Consider the following 19,336-nt stretch of genomic DNA (forward strand, 5'->3'; position numbering starts at 1 on the left):
CCCGCCTCCCCTTTGCAGCAGGTCAAAGACTCTGAGGCAGATGGAGCTTCAAGCAAACAAGGAGCCCCCAGGGCTCACCCTTTGTGGTTCCTGGTTTACTCGAAGTTCCGTCTGCCTCAGGGCCTTTGCCCCTCTGCTCCCCAGGGTTGGGGCTCCCGTCCTGCCCCCCATCAACTCCCCTCGTCCTTGGTCTTGCACCCCCAGGACCCCAGCCAGCACAGCTCCTGCCCTGGCTGACAGCTCCTATTCTGTGCCTGGCACTGTGGTTTCCCCATCGGGTTGTTCGGCACTCCGTGGGGCAGCCACCTGTCCACAGCCGCTCCCCTGCCGGACGTGGGGGCTGCCTGTGCCAGGCACTGCTGGGGCCCAGCTTATGGCAAATGCAGCATTGGTGTCCTCCGCCGGCTAGGACCTGTGTTTGGGGGGAGAACGCAGTGGCCGAAGGTGGGAACCGTGTGGCAGTGACCAGGGTCTCGACCGCCCCCACCGCAGCACCCCCTCAGGCTGCAGCTCCAAGGGCCCTCTGGGCAAGACAGGAACAGAAACCAAGTCTCAGGCTTCGGGACAAGCTGTGAGGCTGGCCGCGCTGCCTTGGGCTGAGGGGCCTTGTGATATGGCATCTGTGTTTGGCCACGGCCAGGCTGACTCGCAGGCGGGGGAGATGATTGTCCCAGCCTCTGCACTCTCCAGGGGCGGCCTCATGCGCCAGGCCCAAGGTTCCTGAAACAAAGCCTGAGGGAAGTTCTTCCTTTTGTCTGACTTGAGTACGTCTTGCTGCTGTCGTTCTTGTTCTGACTTGGGTGGAAATGGAGAGAGGCCCCTTCTGGGGTTTCAGGGCACTGGAGGGTCTGGGACTTGGGGCACTTGAGGGGCCCCAAACAGCACAGACAGCCGGGGCATCACCTAAGCTTGGGGATGCCTTCCAGGCACTCTTCCGCCCAGCCACCCCTGACTTAGTCTGCTGGTATTTACTGAGCACCAGCACCCTGGCAAGTCGGGTCCTGTACCTATAGCAACTGAGGCCAGACTTGGCCTTCCAGGCCCCTCCTGTAGGCAGCAGAGCACCCACTGACTCCAGGTGCTTTCCTGGGTGGGGCCAGGGGCTGTGAGGAGAAGGGGTGTGTGTCCAGGGCTTCTCCTGTGGGTGGCTGCATTGGCACCGGACCCCCAGAGATGAGGCTGGGGAGGAAGCAGGGACGCCCGGTGTTGAGGCGTCAACTCGGGGCCAGGTGTGTGCCCTTCCAGACCAGGTCACCCCAGGAACCCCTCCCTCCAACCACATACACTGGCCCCTATCTGGGGGAGGCCTGGGGAGAAGTCCAGGGCCCAGGCTGTCAGGAGGGTGTCTGGGGCTGACCCTCATGCCGCCACCAGAGGGCGCCTGGAGCCCACCATGCTGACCTGGGGACCGCCAAGCGGCAGCAGCCCTGGACGGCTGGGTGGCTGCCGCGGTCCGCGGCCGACCCGCGTGCCTCTCCCGACCCCTGAGTGGCTGGCTGCAGCAGCCGACCGTGTGCCTCTCCCCACCTCTGCGAGCACCTCATGTGCCCAGCCCCAGGCCGAGTCTACCCTTTAACCTTTATGATTTTTATATTTTATTTATTTTTTTTTTAATTTTTATTGAGACAGGGTCTCCTCTGTCGCCCTGGTTGGAGAGCAGTGGTGCAATCACAGCTCACTGCAGCCTCACCCACCTGGGCTTAAGCAATCCTCCTGCCGCAGCCTCCCAAAGGGCTAAGACTACAGGCATGAGCTGCTGCACTCAGCTAATTTTTGTATTTTTAGTGGAGTTGGGGTTTCACCATGCTGGCCAGGCTGATCTTGAACTACTCATGTCAAGCAATCGTCCTGCCTCAGCCTCCCAGAGTGCTGAGATTACAGGCATGAGCTGCCACACCCGGCCTTAATTTTTATGTAATTAATTAATTTATTTGAGACGGATTCTCACTCTGTCACCCAGGCTGGAGTGCAGTGGCATGATCTCAGCTCACTGCAACCTCCACCTCCCGGGTTCAAGTGATTCTCCTGCCTCAGCCTCCCGAGTAGCTGGGACTGCAGTCGGGCGCCACCACGCCCAGCTAATTTTTGTATTTTTAGTACAGACAGGGTTTCACCATGTTGGCCAGGCTGGTCTTGAACTCCTGACCTTGTGATCTGCCTGCCTTGGCCTCCCAAAGTGCTGAGATTACAGGTGGGAGCCGCTGCGCCTTGCCAATTTTTATTTTTAATTGTAAGATATACATTATAACATCTACCATTTTACCCATTTTAAAGTGTGCAGTTCTGTACTGTTGAGTACATTTATGTTGTTGTGTAATCAAGCTTCAGAATTCTGTCCCCATTAAGCCCCAACCCCTCATTCCCCTCCCCAGCCCCTGCTCCACTTTCTGTCCTCATGACCGTGACTACTCTAAGGTGACTCACAGAAGTGGAATCCAACAGTGTTTGTCCTTTTGTCTCTGGCTTATTTTGCTCAGCACATAAGCCTCCAGGCTCATCCAGGCGGTAGCGGGTGTCAAGGGGCCAGAACTTCATTCCTTTTTATGGCTTAATAATGGACCCACCGCCAGGGGGCGCGGTGGCTCACCCTATAATCCCAACACTTTGGGAGGCCGAGGTGAGCGGATCACCTGAGGTCAGGAGTTCAAGACCAGCCTGACCAACATGGAGATATCTCGTCTCTACTAAAAATACAAAATTAGCCAGGCATGGTGGCACAAGCCTGTAATCCCAGCTGCTGAGATCGGGAGGCTGAGGCAGGAGAATCGCTTGAACCCAGGAGGTGGAGGTGGCAGTGAGCCAAGATTGCGCCATTGCACTCCAGCCTGGGCAAAGAGGGAAACTCCATCTCAAAAATAAATAAATAAATAAATAAAATAAAAAAGGCTGGGCCCGGTGGCTCATGTCTGTAATCCCAGCACTTTGGGAGGCCGAGGCGGGAGGATCACAAGGTCAGGAGATCGAGACCATCCTGGCTAACACGGTGAAACCTCCTCTCTGCTAAAAAAAAAAAAAAAAAAAAAAAAAAAAAATTTAGCTGGGTGTGGTGGCAGGCTCCTGTAGTCCCAGCTGCTCGGGAGGCTGAGGCAGGAGAATGGCGTGAACCCAGGAGGCAGAGGTTGCAGTGAGCCAAGATCAAGCCACTGCACTCCAGCCTGGGCAACAGAACGAGATTCCGTCTCAAAAAAAAAAAAGAAAAGAAAATGGACCCACTGCACTTGCTTGTCCACTCAACTGCAGACAGGCCTTTGGAAGGCTTCCACCTTTTGGGGATTGTGATGGCTACTTCTGACCTGCACCTCGCCCAGAGCAAGAGGCTGGCTGAGCCCAGTAGGCGCCTTGTTCCTGTTTGGCCTGGGAGGGCCCTGGGGTTGAGGCAGGGCCTGGTCAGTGGGATCCAGCCTCCCACTGCCACTGGGCCATCTGGCCTCATCTGTCCGACTGCCACTGGTGAACTCATCTGTCCACCATGAGTTTCGAGCGCCGGGTGGCAGGAGGTTTGGGGGCAGGGGATGGAATGTTCACATCTTCAGGCTGCACAGTCTATGCTGGTCCTTGCAGGCCCCGGCTAAAGCTTCCATCGTCCGTAAGGGGTTCAGTATGTAGTTGGACCCCTTTGCTTGTGCTTTAGGCCTTCTGTGATCTGACCTGTCGTCCCCACCCACCACCCATGCCCTGGGATTTCACTGGGCTGCCAAGAGCTCCTTCTTCAGGCCCTTGACCCAGGCTGTCTGCTCTCCCCCATTCTCTCCCTGTCCACCTGGCCAGCCACTGCCCACTCCCTCCCATCCGGCCAACTCAGCAGTCCCGGATGCTGGGAATCCCACACTGCTCCAGCCTGAGGCTACAGTGTGTTTGCGAATCACCTGTTTCTGCTTGTTTCGTCTTGGTGGGGGCTGCTCCTGTGGCCCAGGGGTGTCCTCCCAGCTCCTGTGTCTCCATCTGTTGCAGGCCTGCAGGGGTGCCCGTGGCTGCTCCATTCACGACCCTCCAGGAGCCCCGTCTGGCCTGGGGTCAGTCATCCTGCAACCATGGGGTGCCGCTAGGTCTGAGCAAAGAGGCCTAACCCTGCGGGCTGCGCGCTCTACAGCAGGACCCCCTCCTGCAGACGGCCTTACCAAAACCCGAGGCCTGGCCTAGCTCCAAGGCGCAGCCCCCAGGCCAGGCCCTCCCCGCCTCTGGAGTCATGACCCCTCTCCTCTGGGGCTCCACCGGCCTCTGGTCAGCAGGACCGGACCTGGTTGGGAGGGATGTGGCCAACAGGCCCAGGTCCCAGTGTTAGGAAGGACCAGGCCCGACCGCCCGATCAGGGGGCGAGGCGGAGCCACTAGGTGTGCCACTTTCCCTACTGCCACCCCGAGGTTCCAGCGGACATCAAAACCCCGGCTCCATCAAAGGCTCCAGGACTCCGATCGGGGCGGCGCGGGGGGCGATGCCAGGGTGAGGGCACGGCGAAGGGGCGACGCACAGCGTGGGGCGGGCAAGGAGCCTCCCTTCCGCGCCGAGGCCCCTCCAACCACCGAGGCGCTTGGACCGTGGGATAGTCCTCCGGCGGCGCCCGGTCTCCGGCCCCGCCCCCGCCCCCGCTCCGCCCCGCGCCTGCTATTGGCGGAAAGTTCCGGGCTGCGCCGCGATTGGCCGAGACGCCGCAGGCCCCGCCCCCTTCCCGACCCGCTCCAAGGCGGCCCCGGCGCTGGGGCTGCGCGGCAGGCGGAGCGGCCGCGGGCTTGGGGGCTTCGCCGGGGCCGGGCGGCCGGCGCCCCCGGCTGCTCCCGCCGCCGCCCGGACCCGCGCCCCGCCGGGGCAGCGGCGGTGAGAGCCCCGACTCCCCGGACGCCGCCCGCCGCGCCATGGGGTTCCCGGCCGCGGCGCTGCTCTGCGCGCTGTGCTGCGGCCTCCTGGCCCCGGCCGCCCGCGCCGGCTACTCCGAGGAGCGCTGCAGCTGGCGGGGCAGGTACGGCCCGGGAGGGGGGCTGTCCCCGCACTTGGGACGGGGTGCGCTGCGGCCAGGACCCCCCCAGGCGCCCCTCGGGGCGCGCAGAGCGCTGGGCCGGTTTCCCCATCCGCGAGGCGGCCCCGGGAGGGAGCGAGGGCTGCGCCGGGCGGGGAGCCGCCCCCGTCTCAGCGCCCCGTCCCGTCCTGTCCCCAGTGGCCTCACCCAGGAGCCCGGCAGCGTGGGGCAGCTGGCCCTGGCCTGTGCGGAGGGCGCGATTGAGTGGCTCTACCCGGCTGGGGCGCTGCGCCTGACCCTGGGCGGCCCCGATCCCAGAGCGCGGCCCGGCATCGCCTGTCTGCGGCCGGTGCGGCCCTTCGCAGGCGCCCAGGTCTTCGCGGAGCGCGCAGGGGGCGCCCTGGAGCTGCTGCTGGCTGAGGGCCCGGGCCCGGCAGGGGGCCGCTGCGTGCGCTGGGGTCCCCGCGAGCGCCGGGCCCTCTTCCTGCAGGCCACGCCGCACCGGGACATCAGCCGCCGCGTGGCCGCCTTCCGCTTTGAGCTGCGCGAGGACGGGCGCCCCGAGCTGCCCCCGCAGGCCCACGGTCTCGGCGTAGACGGTGAGTGGCGGTCTGGGTGGGACAGGGTGGGAGTCCCGAAGTCTTACCCTGCCTGGGTTTGGCGGGAATGTGCCTTGTCGGCCCCACTGCAGAGGGAAAAAGTGAGCTACGAGGGTTGGATGGGCTTGTCAGGCCACACGGCCTGGGACTGCTGGGGAGGGATGGCCTTCCCGCTCTCCCTTCCCGATTCATCTCTGGAAAGAGCTGGCAGGGGCAGAGTGGAGGGAAGGGGAGGCCGGGCAGGGCAATCCTGGGCCTCTGGTCCCTGAACGGTTGGGGGAGGAGATGGTGGGGGCAGAATCAAAGCCTCCGGCCAAAGCTGTCCGGGGCTCCCTGGCCCAGCGGTGACCTCTCTCCCCTCCCCCAGCCCAACCAACAAAAGTCCAGTGTGCAGCCCGGTCACCATGGAGACGCCGCCCGCCTCCCTGCAGGGCACCAGGCCCAGCTCTTGGCTCTCCTGAAGCTTGGCGCCTGACCCTGAAAGGGATGGGCTCTCACTATTCTGCCCCCTGGCCCTGGGCCAGGGACCCCAGACCACCCTTCCTCTGCCCCCACTTCCTATCACCCTAGCTGGGCTGCTGCTCTTCAGACCTCAGATCCGGGAAACTAGAGGGGTCCCAGATGCTGGGGTGCATATGTCAGATGGGAGTGCAGGAGGGCTGCCCAGGACAGCTGATCGCCAGGCATGGTCCCCAGGCCCACGTCTGTGTGCATTCCTGCCTTGGAGGTGCGTGCCTGCAAGTGTGTTTCCTGAGTACAGGTGTCGCCGAGGGCGTGCACACCTGCTGTGTGGCTCCCTGGGACCCCCAGGTGCCATCAGGCCCTGAGCGTGGGCTCTGCTCATTTGCCTGCTGCCTCCTGCCGCCTGTGCGGACAAGGGACGGGGCCTGGGGTGCTGCCGGGAGAGGGCAGGGCCTGTCCTCACCACCCCCTCTTGCATGCCAGGTGCCTGCAGGCCCTGCAGCGATGCTGAGCTGCTCCTGGCCGCATGCACCAGCGACTTCGGTGAGTGTCCCCGCCATGGGGGGAGCCTGGAGCCTGCCTTTCCCTGAATGCCCACCCCACCACATGCCTCCCCACAGTAATTCATGGGATCATCCATGGGGTTGCCCATGACGTGGAGCTGCAGGAGTCTGTCATCACCGTGGTGGCCGCCCGTGTCCTCCGCCAGACACCGCCGCTGTTCCGGGCGGGGCGATCCGGGGACCAGGGGCTGACCTCCATTCGTACCCCGCTGCGCTGTGGCGTCCGCCCGGGCCCAGGCACCTTCCTCTTCATGGGCTGGAGCCGCTTCGGGGAGGCCTGGCTGGGCTGTGCCCCACGATTCCAGGAGTTCCGCCGTGCCTACGAGGCTGCCCGTGCTGCCCACCTCCACCCCTGTGAGGTGGCGCTGCACTGAGGGGCCGGGTGCTGGGGAGGGGCTGGTAGGAGGGAGGGTGGGGGGCTCACTGCTTTGGAGGTGATGGGGACTATCAATAAGAACTTTGTTCACACAAGCTGCTGTGGACCTGGTCTCCTGTGTCCAGCCCAGCCTTGGGCCTGCCTTGCAGCTGTGAGGATGGCTCCAATTCCTGCCTTCCGGCGGGAGACTGAGGCTCAGGGGACTGGTATCTTGTTTAAGACCATTTGGCAACTGAGAGGGAGAGCAGATGTCAGGAGGAGCTACACCCACATTCCAGGGAGGGGCCGCTGCTGGGTTGGGGGCACGTGGGGACCTGCACTCATGCAAGCTTCTGCTCTGCTGCGCCCACCAGCCCCGTCCTCGCCCGCACCCTTGCCTGCTTCCCTGGCTGGCTCCCACTTGCCTCCCGTGCCAGGTGCTTCTGGGGCTCAGCAGGAGAGGAAAGGGGCAGAGGGGCATAAGGTCCCTCGGGTACGATGGGGGCAGGCGGGCGCACAGCGCTCCGGCTCTGAGCCAGGCCTGTGAGGGAAGGGGCTGCAGGCTGGCAGGGTGCCGGCTTCCCCCTAGGCCGCTGTGAGCCCGCAGAGTCATCCTTGGCCCCGTCCCGCCCTTGGGGAAGAATGGGCCCCTCTGTCCTCAGGCCCCTTCGACGTGCTGAGCATCCAGACGTGGCGAGGAGCCTGAAGGGTGTGGGATCCCCTCTGCAGGGTCCTGCTTGTTGCCTGTTTCCGGTGGGCGGGGTGCACAATGGGGTCTCTAAGGACCGTTTCCCGCCACTGGCCCCATTGTCACTGTCTCCGCCTTCCTCCTCGGCCTTTCAGCCGCATAAAGGGCCAGTGAGGTTTGGGACAGCCACAGCTCAAGGCCCCGAGGCTAAAAGCCCCTGGGTGGGGGTGTTCCAGGACCCCGGCCCTGTGCGAGCTGCCTCCTCTCACCCCAACCCCTCGGATCCTGGGAAAGAGATAGCCATGGCTCAAGGGCCAGGGACCCCTGGGCTAAGCCCCAGAAATGGCTTTCCATTCTCACCTGGGCCGGGGTGGGGGTGGAGGCCAGAGGCCCTGCCCAGGCGGACGAAGCCCCCAGCTTTCAAGGGGGAAACTGAGGCTGTGTGAGGGACACGGCTGTGCAGGGCCCACAAACACGGTCCTTTCTCCAGGTTAGCGGATGCAGATGCCTGATGAGTGCCATGCCCTCTGTGGACACCTGGAGGGTCACCTCCAGTGCTGCCCTGAGACTTCCACAGGGCAGGTTGTCTGAAAGGTGCACGTGCAAGGGACTTACCCTTTCACACAGATCACCTGCCTGCCGCAGGACTGTTGAGGATGGGTGAGGAGTGCAGCCGCTGGGTGTCATGCACTGTGGGGGTTCTTCCACTTTCTGATCCTCCTCAGGTTCCTTGCTGCTTTTCTCCTCTCCCCAGACTCCCAACTGTGGCATGCTGAGGGCTCAGGCACAGGACCGCTTGCTCCTCTGGGGCAGCCTCCAATAACCCTTGGATAACCTCCACTTTTTCATCTTCAGCCCTGACCACTCCCTGGGGCCCACAGCCTTACATCCATCTGCCCCCAGCCCAAACACTTCCGCAAAGACTGGAGAAGGAGGTAGCCCATGTGCCCTCCTGCACCGCCTCCTCCACTCCTGTCTTGGAGAGGCTTTCCCATGGGCCGAGCAACCCCCTCACCTTTGGCACCTGCCCTGATTCTCCGGCCAGCTTCCTACAACCTCTCCTCTTCAGCCACACCCAAGTCCACCTGTTCACAAACACCCTGGGCTGGGCCCTGGCCGAACCCTGGCTTCTATCCACCTGTCTCAGGAAGTGCCTGAGCCTTGCACCTACAGACCCTCCCAGAGAAAGCCCTGGCTTTGCAACCAGCTGTCTTCTCATGAGACACAGGGCAGACGCAGGGCCACAGGAGCGCCACGTTGCCCGAATGGGTCTTGGAGCATTAGACCAGGGGCTTCACGCCTGCCCTGGGGACAGGTGGCCAAAGTGGCATGGGAGATAGGGAGACGGTGTGGGTGAGCACGTGGACAGGAGCTACAGGAGCCTGGGGCCTGTGGATCACAGACACCTCCAGGCAAGTGCCAGTTCACACAGGTACAGGTGGCTGCAGAGTGCCCAAAGGCCAACAAGCAAAGTGCCTGGTGTGGACGCGAGAGGAGTCCGGAGGCCGGGCGCGGTGGCTCACGCCTGTAATCCCAGCACTTTGGGAGGCCGAGGCGGGCGGATCATGAGGTCAGGAGATGGAGACCATCCTGGCCAACATGGTGAAACCGTCTCTAATAAAACACAAAAAATTAGCCGGACGTGGTGGCATGCATCTGTAATCCCAGCTACTCAGAAGGCTGAAGCAGAGGAATCACTTGAACTTGGGAGGCAGAGGTTGCAGTGAGCCAAGATTGTGCCACTGCACTCCAACCTGGGCGACAGAGTGAGACTCAGTCTCAAAAAAACAAAAAAAAAGAAGAGTGGGGTGTGCACGATAGAGTCCAATTAGGTGCATTCATCCAGTAAGCCTCCTAGGTAACTGCTCTAGGTGCAGTGAATAATACAGACAGCAGGACAGGAATGGGCGCTGTCAGCTCCCCCTCGAGCTCAGTATACACCCTTCCTTTCCTGGGAGGGCCGTTCCAGGCCCCCAGGAGACAAGACACGCTGAGCTGGGTGGGGCTGGGGCCAACATGTGGGAAGGCCTGTGAGACACTCTGTACTTGGGAGCTGGGGGCTGTGGTCTGGTGAATACCCCTGTCTGGAACCAGCCACTGTCCCTGTAGGGGCTCCAGACCCCAGCCATGGATGGCTAAGGAGGAGCTAGGCCAAGGCACGCACAGGCAACCCCCGACATTCATGGGTGTCCAGCCCCACCCTGGGTGTGGAGGTCGTGGCCCAGCTGCCTGACCCAGACCTCGGCTCTTCCCCTTGCGCCTCCCACCCCCAGCTTCACAAGGTCACCTCCAGGAACTCAGTCTTTTTGTGTGTTGTTTTCTGGAGAAGGAAGGTCATCTCCCCACTCTCGGGGCTGTCTGCCTTCTCTACAGCTGGGCAGGCGCCAGAGGCCCCCCGCCTGTGACATCCGGCTTTCCTCCCACCACACTCGCCTGAGAGCCAGCATCTGTCTTCTTGGGCCTGCTCAAGCTCTCCTCCGTGTCAGCCCCTCCTCCATGCCCTTCTCCCTCAGACCCCAGCCCCCCATCCCTTCACCGCCCACTGGGGCTCATCGCTCAGGCTGTAGGAGGGAACTGGAAGGATGCCCTCCCGGGGTCTGGCTGGCGCTGGGTGTCCGAGTCAGCGGAGCGCCTCCACCAGTCTCCCCGAGGCAGAGTCATGGGGGTGCTGGCGGCTGGACGCTGTCTCATCCCGGGGAGCCGCTTTCCCACCGGCTCCCTGGGCTCCAGCCGCCCCACGCGAGCCCCCGGCTGGTTCTGGGGCCAGGACCGCCCCTCTCCAAGGCAGGCTTCCCTTCCTTCCACGACAAAGACGCGCAGCCCCGTTTCCCTGGGGCTCTAGCCCGTGTGATCGCCGGGTGTATCCCGACTCCCGCCGGGACGTGCGCTCCTCCAGGGCAGGGCCCGCCTGTCCCCTTCCGCGGGTCGCCAGCAGCCAGCACAGGCCGCAAACAGCGGTCCGCAGAGCGGACCAACGGAGCCGACCCTCGCAGGCTTGGAGCCGGACGCGGCGGGGCAGAGCCCGCGAGGCTGCAGCTCGCCGGAACCCGCGGGAGGGCAGCCGGGCTGGGCGGAGCGCACAGCGCAACGGACCGACCGCGCGGGCTCTGCCGGCCACTTCCGGTGTCGCGCGGCGGCTCCCGGCAGGAGGGAGAGGGCACACCCCCAGCCCCAGGCCAGGCTGCGAGGGCCGCGGACCCAAGCCGGGAAGCACCTTGGGCGGACGAGCCGCGCGTCCCGCAGCCATGGAGCAGGACGACCCGGCCGAGGCGCTGACGGAGCTGCGCGAGCGGCGGCTGGGCGCGCTGGAGCTGCTGCAAGCGGCGGCCGGCTCGGGCTTGGCAGCCTACGCGGTGTGGGCGCTGCTACTCCAGCCCGGCTTCCGGCGCGTGCCGCTGCGGCTGCAGGTGCGGGGCGGGGCCGGGCCGGGTAGGGGAGCTCGGCTGCCGCGCAGGGTCTCAAGGTCTGGGCGGGGCCGGGGTGAGCTCCGCCCCCCGTCGGGTCGTTGGGGCCGGGCTGCGGGCGGGGGGGAGCGGCCAGTGGACTCTCGCCGCCTCCCCGTCCAGGTGCCCTACGTCGGCGCGAGCGCGCGGCAGGTGGAGCACGTGTTGTCGCTGCTGCGAGGCCGCCCCGGAAAAACGGTGGATCTGGGCTCTGGCGACGGCAGGATCGTAAGTGCCCGCGTCTGGGTCTTCGCCGCCCCACACCGCCCACCTGCCGGCGGGCGCCCCTGCCCCCATCCTGGTTCCCACATTCTCGGTGCCCACAGGTGCTGGCGGCCCACAGGTGCGGCCTCCGCCCGGCCGTGGGCTACGAATTGAACCCCTGGCTGGTGGCGCTGGCGCGGCTGCACGCCTGGAGGGCCGGCTGTGCCGGCAGCGTCTGCTATCGCCGCAAAGATCTCTGGAAGGTAACCTGGGGCTCTCTGGCCACCCGCTGACAACCCAAGGTGCGGCTGACACCTGCGAGGGCTGGGGGCCGGGACTCGGAAGCTGCGATGACCCGGTGCCCACCAGGCCTCTCCCCTGCTGGGGCGACTTCTCTTCCGGCAGGTGAGCCTGAGGGACTGCCGCAACGTGTCTGTGTTCCTGGCCCCTAGCGTGGTAGGTCCGGGGTTGCCAGCCCCGCTGGGAAGCCCCAGCCGCACCCTAGGGTGTTTGCTGCTTTGAGGCCTTGGCCTGCCCGGTGGGTGCTAGGCTTGGGGCTGGGGGGGGTGAGCGCGGCTGTTTTCTACCGGCCCCGCCCCTGCCGCCTGTACTCTGCTGTTCTCTCCCTCAGCTCCCGCTGCTGGAGGACAAGCTGCGGGCAGAGCTGCCTGCCGGGGCCCGCGTGGTGTCTGGGCGCTTCCCGCTGCCCACCTGGCAGCCTGTGGCCGTGGTTGGCGAGGGCCTGGACCGAGTATGGGCCTACGATGTTCCTGAGGGTGGGCAGGCTGGGGAGGCCATCTCCTCGTGGATACCCATCCAGGCTGCCCTCGGACCTAGTTCTGCCTCCGTCCCGGGGGGCCTTGTTTCTCAGGCCAGCTGAGTGTTCAGACACGATAAAGACTCTGTGGGTTGTATCCTGACTCATGTTTCATGGGGGGCTGGGTGGGAGGGCTCCGTGCTGGCTGTGACGGGCTCTGCTCTGCTCCTTGGGAGACGGCCTAGTGGCTGCCGGTCCTTGGATGCTGGGGCTTGGCTGGAGGCACAGCCCCCACTTTCCAGGGGTCCCCTGCACCTGCCAGCTTCCTCAGCCTCAGGATTTCGTGTTTGTACCTGCTCAGAGGGACCATGCTTAAGTCACCTGCCCAGCTGTGGACAGGTCTGCCTCTAGCACCCAAGGCAGCCATCATCCTCCATTCCGACCAGACCAGGGCCCTGGGATCACACCCAGCTCCCTCTGCCCACCTGCCCAGGTGCTGGTCCACGTACTCCTGTAGCTCAGAAAGTTGCTCTTCAGCCATCGTGGCCCGGACCAGCAGCTGTGCCCGCTCCCGTTCCAGCTCTGCCTGGCATGGGGGTGTAAGCCATGAGCTGGGGCATGGTGTGAGGAGGGGCCTGGGCCAGCCCTTGCCTCCTACCTGGGTGCTGCGGAAGAAGTCCTGGAGCTTCTGGTGGATCTGGGCCCAGGATGCAGCGTCCAGGCCCCTGTGAGGGGAGAGGAAAGGAGGAGTGGTTTTGAGAGCTGGCGTGGTGACACAGGGACAGACCTGTGACCGTGCTAAGTCAGGTTCCCAGAGCCGGTAGGGGACACCTGGGAGTCAGTGAGGGAGGCATGGGCCCCCCCGTGCTCCCATGGCCCCCCGCCCAGGCCTTGGAGCCATCCGTGTATGGGGGCAGCCCGGGCCCAGGGAGTCTGCTGGCTGCTCGGAGAGGGCTAAACCACAAGGCCAGCCCAGTGACTCCAGTATCAACAGGGATGCCACCCCCACATGGGTGTGCCCTAAACCCTGGGAAATGGTCCTTGGGGAGCCCTGCCCGTTGTACAGCTGGGAACATGGAGACCCAGAGGCAAGGGCTGGCCAGGTCACCAGGCACCCTGCTCCCACCCCTCGAACCCTCCAGGTCTCAGCGGAAACCTCCCTCAGGTGTGCTCTCCCTGATCCTCTGTGTTCAAGGCTAGCTCCACCTGCAGCAGCCCCTCTTCTCTTTCCTGTAATTATCAGTGTCCCCGGGACCCACGGAGGGACCCCAGGGTGGGGATGTGCCACTGAGTGCGTTGCTGTGACCAGACCCTGTCTGGCGGGGGCTTAGTGGAGCAACTGGGGGCCCCAGGGTGCAGGCGTTGTGCTCTTTGCCCATCCCCCACAGGCCTCCCCCACACGCATGAGAGCACTTACTGTGGCTCTGACGTTCCTCCCTGGGAGGCTCCACCGGGTCCCTTCTTTGGGGATGAGAGCAGTGCCCCATGCTACAGAGGTTTGTGGTGGGGACGTTTCAGTTGGCTGAGCAAGGCAGGCCCCTCAGAGGCCCAGGGCTGAGGTCTCTGTTGAGCCCAGGATGAGGCCTGGGGCAAGTTCTGGGGCCAAGGCCAGTGTGGGGCAGTGGGTGGGTGGGGGGACACCTGGGCCTGGAGCTTCTGGGGGTCTCTAGCTTCACCTGGTCCTCCCGATGGCTGAAGTCAGTGACCAGGGGCACGGGCAATGGTTCCAGGTCCAAGTTGGCTGCGTCAAAAATAGCTTGGGGGTTCCCAGGTGCCCTGTCAGGGTAGGCCAGTGTCTGTCTGGGGCCACTCCTGCTGCACACCAAGCCTTTGAGGCACAGAGGCTTAGAGACCCACAGATGCCTGACACCTCCCATCCCAGCAGGGCCCACCTGTAGGCAACCAGCAACTCCTCATGCCTGCGGCTGAGATCCACCAGCCTCTTGTGGTAGGTGCGGGCAGCCCGGGCCAGTTGCTGCTCACGGCTGCGGTGCGCTGCCCGGATGTCCTCCAGAGTCGCCTCCAGGAATGTCCGGAGGGCCGTGGTAGCTGGCGCTTGGCCTGTACCATCTGCGTGCTCCTGGAGGTGGCGGGCTGGGTCCGCATGGGACCCACCCCCCATCTTTTCTAACCATCCCCCCACACCAGCAGGCTGAGCAGTGCCAGAGCCCTGGGGTCTCCCTGAAGCTATCCAGCACACCCAGGCCAAGTTTGGGCTCCCTAGGCCTCAGGGTGCTCCTGCAGGGCTCACCACTGCCTCCCGGGCGCAGTGCTGCAGCCGCAGGACATACTCGTCCTTCAGTTTCTTGAGCTGCAGCTGCAGCCGGGCGTTCTCGGCCTCTGCCTGATGGAGCTGGCCTCGGCAGCTGCACAGCACCTGGGGTGGAAGCAGCCCTCAACCTGTGTCCTGAGAGTGGACCCCGGCTGAGCTTGTGGGACCCCCACCCTCCAGGTCTCCAAGCAGTCAGGGCAGGGCCTCACCACAGCCTGTGTGGCTAGTCGCTGCCCGGCTGCCCTGGCCTCCTCTCGGGCTCCCTGCAGCTGCCGGCCCAGGGCTGCCCTGAAGACACGGGGGCAAGGCTCAGCAGGCCCACGATGAGGAGTTCTCTCTGCTCCAGGATGGGGCCCCAGGTGAGATGGCCACTCACACACGCATCTCCAGTGCCTGCTGCCGGGCCTCCTGACGCTCCAGCGCCCACTTCACTTCTCCCTGCAGCTGCTCCTGGCCCCCCAGCAGCTGTGGGGCACACAGGGCTGGCTGGATGAGACCGTAGGCTTGGGGTCTCTGGTGCTGCCCTCTCCCCTGAGCTAGGTGGCTGCACACTCACGCCGCTCCCCAGGCTGTGCTGCTCGTTCTCGGGGTTCACGGCGTTCTTGGGCTGCACCTGAATGGAAGGGAGGGCAGGGACGGCTAAGGTGGGGGTGAGCCCCAGTCTCGCTGAGGCCCCTGCTGAGGCTTCCCTCTGGCCTCTCCCAGCCAGGCCCTCCATGTGCTCATGGTGACCTGGAATCTGCGATCATCAGAGTGTCCAGGCACCCGGGCTTTGTGTCTGAGCTCTTGGGCTGGTGCCCGGGGGTGCCTGGGGTCAGACTCCACTGGGACTGCACAGCCCTGGCTGGTGGGATCTCCATGCAGCTCCAGCTCCAGCACTCGGCTCTCCAGCCAAAGGATCTGTGGGACAACTGGCATGAGCGGGTGCACCTGCCTGCGGGCCACCTGGGGTAGGTGAACATTCACCCGGTGCACGTTCAGGGGCACGCAGCACTCATGGGGCAGGCCGAGACCCACAGATGCCACGTGCGTGTGCATGCCATGCAGGGCACGTGTCCTGGGCCTGCACCCCCCGTCCCCCGTGCACTGAGGCTGGTTCACAGGGCTGCTCACCTCACTCTTCAGCTGGAAGATTTCAGCCTCGTGCTGCTCTTGTAGGTGGTGGGTTGTGATCTGAATGTCGACCAGCTCCTTGGAGATCTGTGGGTGGCCAGGTGAGAGGTGGCGTCTGTGGGGCCCTGCTGACACCCTCCCTCCTCACAGCACCCTGGGGCCCCACACCCACCTGCAACTGCTGCTCCTTATTGAGCGCTAGATCTGGTGGGACCTCTGCTTCCGAGCTGGTGGCCCACACTGCAGTGCCCCCAGGAGGTCCTGGCAGCCAGTCCTTGGCTGGTAGCACAACCTGGGGAGGCACCACCACCCATTCCCCAGGTGGGTCCCAGTCTGGGCTGTGGCCCCACTCCTATGCAGTCACCAGCCCTGCCTCCCTGCCTGGCTGAGCTGTAAAAGTCCCTCTCCTGGCTGAAGTTAGACCCAGGGTGCAGGAACCTGCACCCTCCTGGCCTCTGGGGGAACGGGCAGACTTCAACCCCATGGCAGGAGTGGCGAGTCCCAGAGGACTCACATTCTCCACCCGCCGAGGGGGAGGTCCAGGCCTGGGGCCTGTGGTGGCTGTGTGCTCCATAGGCGAGGGGACCCTGGCCAGCTCCGAGCCCGGTGCCGCCTCCACGCCTGGCCTCCCTATGGCTGCTGCTGCCACAAGCGTTGCTGCCACAAGCACTTCTGCGTGCGTTGCCAAGGCCTCTGTTGGTCCTAGGTGACTCCCAGGGCACCGCCCACAAGGGCTGGCCAGACTGGTGGTTGCGGAGGAGGGAGGACAGCTCTTCCTCTCCGTGCCTCCGTTTCCCCATCTGGGGAATGCGGTCCAGCGCCCCCTGCACATACCCTGTGCAGATGGAACCAGGTGCGTGAAAGTGCCCAGCCTGGGCGCGGCGGACAAGCACGCCCGCAGGATGCCCTGAGCTACACTCGCTGGACACCTTCTGTGTACCTAGCAGTGCTGGCTGAGCCCTAGGACGGGGAGGTATATCTCTGCACCTCCGGCCTGAGAAGGGGGGCGCGGACGTCCCCATCAGGGGCCGGAGAACTCGGAAACGACTGGCTCAGCCGGGGCGTCGGGAGGGCTTCCTGGAGGAGGTGCCAGCGCCGGGCGCGGCGGGGTCGGAGCGTGCGCGCGGCGCCCCACCGGGCACGCGCACCGCCGGCGGCCTCGTGGTCTCATCGCGCGCAGGATCCAGGCCGGGCGGGGGCGGGGCGCGTCCGCGGAGGGGGGCGGTTGGCGGCTCCCGAGCCCAGCGCCGCTCTCAGTCCGGACCCCGTGACCGGCGGCCGAGGCCCCGCCTCCGTCTGTCTGTCCTTCGGGCCCTCAGCGCAGCCGTGCCGGTGAGGCGGGCGGCGGGGGAACGCGGCTGCTCGGGGTCAGGGGTCTTGCGGCGGCAGGGCGGGGGGCCGAGGGGCGGGGCCTGGGAGGAAGGCGTGGCCTTTGGGGACTGGGGCTCGGACTGGGGGCGGAGCCGGGGCTGGTTGGGGACCGGCCGGCTTCTGCTCCTGCTGGAGCCCGGTGCGTGGAATTCCACGCGAGTGCCGGGGAGTTCCTGGGGAGCCGGGCTTCTGCTTTGGCTCCCAGCGTGTTGACCGAGCCCGCTTCGCACAGCCCTTCCTAGGGTGTGGAGAGCGGGCCCCGCCCTGAAGGGGCACCGTGGGCTGGGGGGCCTGTTTTGGAGCAGGCACCTGTGGCCGAGCTCCGTGACCATGAAGGTCAAGGTCATCCCCGTGCTCGAGGACAACTATATGTACCTGGTCATCGAGGAGCTCACGCGCGAGGCGGTGGCCGTGGACGTGGCCGTGCCCAAGAGGGTGAGGGCAGGCCGCGGGCGGCAGGGACCCGGCCGTGCCCCCCGAGAGCCTCCCCTACCCCCCTGGCAGGAGCGAGCCCCCACGTGCTCTGCTCTCCGGAAGTCATTGGCGGCTGGGGTTCCTTGATTATCTTGGGGCTCCCTGAAGTTACGGCGCCTCTGGCCTCCGCCCTTTCGCTGCTGCCTGGCGGTCCCTGCACGCGCTGGGCGCAGTCACCGCCCGCTGGGTCCCCGCTCCCCGGCGCCACCCGGGGCTCTGGCCGGCCTGGGGCAGTGCGCGCGGCGGATCTGGCGCCCCGATATGGAGGGAGTGGGCCACCGGGACCGTCTGTGTTATCGTCACTCCCGTCCCTTTCAGCTGCTGGAGATCGTGGGCCGGGAGGGGGTGTCTCTGACCGCTGTGCTGACCACCCACCATCACTGGTGAGCGCCGGCGGGGCGGGGGGAGCCACGAGGACGCCGCCTTGTCCCAGCCCAACCTAACTCGGCCCCCGCCCGCCTGCAGGGACCACGCGCGGGGAAACCCGGAGCTGGCGCGGCTGCGTCCCGGGCTGGCGGTGCTGGGCGCGGACGAGCGCATCTTCTCGCTGACGCGCAGGCTGGCGCACGGCGAGGAGCTGCGGGTGAGCGCGCGCTCCCGGGAGGGGCGGGGAGGGCGCCCCGGGTCCGCCCACCCTCACAGGTCCGCCTGCTCCTCCGCCGCAGTTCGGGGCCATCCACGTGCGTTGCCTCCTGACGCCCGGCCACACCTCCGGCCACATGAGCTACTTCCTGTGGGAGGACGATTGCCCGGACCCACCCGCCCTGTTCTCGGGTACCCGCAGCGCGGAGCGCGCCCACCCCGCCTCCCGCCGGCCCCGCCCCATCTGCTCTGACCCGTCCTCCCCCGCCAGGCGACGCGCTGTCGGTGGCCGGCTGCGGCTCATGCCTGGAGGGCAGCGCCCAGCAGATGTACCAGAGCCTGGCCGAGCTGGGTACCCTGCCCCCCGAGACGGTGAGCGGGCCTGGGCCCTCCCCTCCTCTCTCGTGGGCACAGGCCCCACGCTCCGCACCCTCACTGTGCCAGGGGTGCAGAGTGAATGCCCACCTGAGGGCAGACCGGGCAGGGGAGGGCCAGGCCACCGGCGCGAGCACTTTCCCCGCTTCCTGGCCACGTGCGCGCTCACCGAGCGCTCTTCTTCCAGAAGGTGTTCTGCGGCCACGAGCACACGCTCAGCAACCTGGAGTTTGCGCAGAAAGTGGAGCCCTGCAACGACCACGTGAGAGCCAAGCTGTCCTGGGCTAAGGCACGGCCCCTTTCCCGCCGCGGCAAGAAGGTGGGGGGGACAGGCTTCGGGGGGGCTCTCAGACAAGGCCCAATGGTGACCAGGGCCTGTGGTCACTCCAGAAGAGGGATGAGGATGACATGCCCACAGTGCCGTCGACTCTGGGCGAGGAGCGCCTCTACAACCCCTTCCTGCGGGTGGCGTGAGTATGGTTGTTGTCCCGGGGCCTCCACCGTTACGTGGACCCTTAGGAAGGCATCTGGGGACCGCGTGTTGGGCTGAGTGAACATCTCTGGCTTGGGGGAGGCTGCTCATTAAGTGTCTGCCTGCCCGCCCACCCCTCGGCGCCATCTTCCCGCGTGGGCAGTGGACCCTGCGCCTCACTGCACCCCTCCCTGCAGAGAGGAGCCGGTGCGCAAGTTCACGGGCAAGGCGGTCCCCGCCGACGTCCTGGAGGCGCTCTGCAAGGAGCGGGCGCGCTTCGAACAGGCGGGCGAGCCGCGGCAGCCACAGGCGCGGGCCCTCCTTGCGCTGCAGTGGGGGCTCCTGAGTGCAGCCCCACACGAGTGAGCCACCCAGACCCTCACAGGGCTGGGGCCTGCGTTCCTCCTCCTGACCTCGGCCAGCTGGACCCACGCGAGGGCCACCTCTGGAACCTTCTTCGAGGTCCTGGCCAGCCATCTGCCCAGCCTCGGAGGGTGGGCAAGCTGGTGCTTCCTGGGTGGACACACAGGACCACTCAGTGGGGCCCGTGTGGGCGCCGAGACCTGGGTGCCTGCGAAGTGGGGCACACGGGGCCTCCGAACTACGAATAAAGCTTTGAAAGGCCGTTCTCAGTGTTGGCAGATGTGCCAAGAGA

The 19,336-nt window shown here is 65.5% G+C and overlaps 4 protein-coding genes across 17 annotated transcripts; 3 read left to right on the top strand and 1 right to left on the bottom strand.

Annotated features, from left to right (window-relative positions):
• The first annotated feature begins 4,678 nt into the window (after positions 1-4,678).
• On the top strand, positions 4,679-9,253 carry METRN (meteorin, glial cell differentiation regulator). 2 transcript variants are annotated; one of them, XM_002825934.6, is made up of 4 exons: positions 4,679-4,954; positions 5,150-5,550; positions 6,496-6,555; positions 6,633-9,253. In XM_002825934.6, exons 1-4 carry the CDS (start codon positions 4,851-4,853, stop codon positions 6,947-6,949), a joined length of 882 nt encoding a protein of 293 aa, XP_002825980.2. In that variant the 5' UTR covers positions 4,679-4,850; the 3' UTR covers positions 6,950-9,253. The 2 variants fall into 2 exon arrangements, with proteins under 2 accessions (XP_002825980.2, XP_054389280.1); XM_054533305.2 differs by lacking the exon at positions 6,496-6,555 and having other exon boundaries at positions 4,711-4,954.
• Positions 9,254-9,392: 139 nt separating this feature from the next.
• On the top strand, positions 9,393-12,179 carry ANTKMT (adenine nucleotide translocase lysine methyltransferase). Of its 3 annotated transcripts, XM_024233329.3 has the most exons (5): positions 9,393-11,025; positions 11,185-11,289; positions 11,388-11,528; positions 11,671-11,721; positions 11,897-12,179. In XM_024233329.3, exons 1-5 carry the CDS (start codon positions 10,201-10,203, stop codon positions 12,143-12,145), a joined length of 1,371 nt encoding a protein of 456 aa, XP_024089097.2. In that variant the 5' UTR covers positions 9,393-10,200; the 3' UTR covers positions 12,146-12,179. The 3 variants fall into 3 exon arrangements, with proteins under 3 accessions (XP_024089097.2, XP_054389269.1, XP_054389271.1); XM_054533294.2 differs by lacking the exon at positions 11,671-11,721; XM_054533296.2 differs by lacking the exon at positions 11,897-12,179 and having other exon boundaries at positions 11,388-11,567; positions 11,671-11,710.
• On the bottom strand, positions 12,169-16,588 carry CCDC78 (coiled-coil domain containing 78). 5 transcript variants are annotated; one of them, XM_054533306.2, is made up of 14 exons: positions 15,922-16,588; positions 15,580-15,699; positions 15,408-15,494; positions 15,027-15,194; positions 14,851-14,907; positions 14,671-14,759; positions 14,504-14,582; positions 14,274-14,399; positions 13,915-14,102; positions 13,699-13,798; positions 13,440-13,510; positions 12,681-12,747; positions 12,508-12,608; positions 12,169-12,375 (listed from the first exon to the last, which is right to left on the bottom strand). In XM_054533306.2, the coding sequence occupies exons 1-14, from the start codon at positions 16,237-16,239 to the stop codon at positions 12,264-12,266; spliced, it is 1,683 nt and encodes a 560-aa protein (XP_054389281.1). In that variant the 5' UTR covers positions 16,240-16,588; the 3' UTR covers positions 12,169-12,263. The 5 variants fall into 5 exon arrangements, with proteins under 5 accessions (XP_054389281.1, XP_063573521.1, XP_063573522.1 ...); XM_063717451.1 differs by lacking the exons at positions 14,504-14,582; positions 15,922-16,588 and having other exon boundaries at positions 14,671-14,907; positions 15,027-15,626; XM_063717452.1 differs by lacking the exons at positions 14,504-14,582; positions 15,922-16,588 and having other exon boundaries at positions 12,169-12,747; positions 14,671-14,907; positions 15,027-15,494; positions 15,580-15,754.
• On the top strand, positions 16,464-19,306 carry HAGHL (hydroxyacylglutathione hydrolase like). 7 transcript variants are annotated; one of them, XM_009250270.3, is made up of 9 exons: positions 16,464-16,739; positions 17,011-17,213; positions 17,571-17,635; positions 17,718-17,835; positions 17,918-18,026; positions 18,106-18,206; positions 18,397-18,498; positions 18,600-18,679; positions 18,879-19,306. In XM_009250270.3, the coding sequence occupies exons 2-9, from the start codon at positions 17,109-17,111 to the stop codon at positions 19,045-19,047; spliced, it is 849 nt and encodes a 282-aa protein (XP_009248545.2). In that variant the 5' UTR covers positions 16,464-16,739; positions 17,011-17,108; the 3' UTR covers positions 19,048-19,306. The 7 variants fall into 7 exon arrangements, with proteins under 7 accessions (XP_009248545.2, XP_054389278.1, XP_054389276.1 ...); XM_054533303.2 differs by having other exon boundaries at positions 16,613-16,739; positions 18,400-18,498; XM_024233328.3 differs by having other exon boundaries at positions 16,705-16,774.
• The last annotated feature ends 30 nt before the right edge of the window (positions 19,307-19,336 follow it).

This window comes from Pongo abelii, chromosome 18 (assembly GCF_028885655.2).
Source record: "Pongo abelii isolate AG06213 chromosome 18, NHGRI_mPonAbe1-v2.0_pri, whole genome shotgun sequence".
Classification (NCBI taxonomy): Eukaryota; Metazoa; Chordata; class Mammalia; order Primates; family Hominidae; genus Pongo; species Pongo abelii.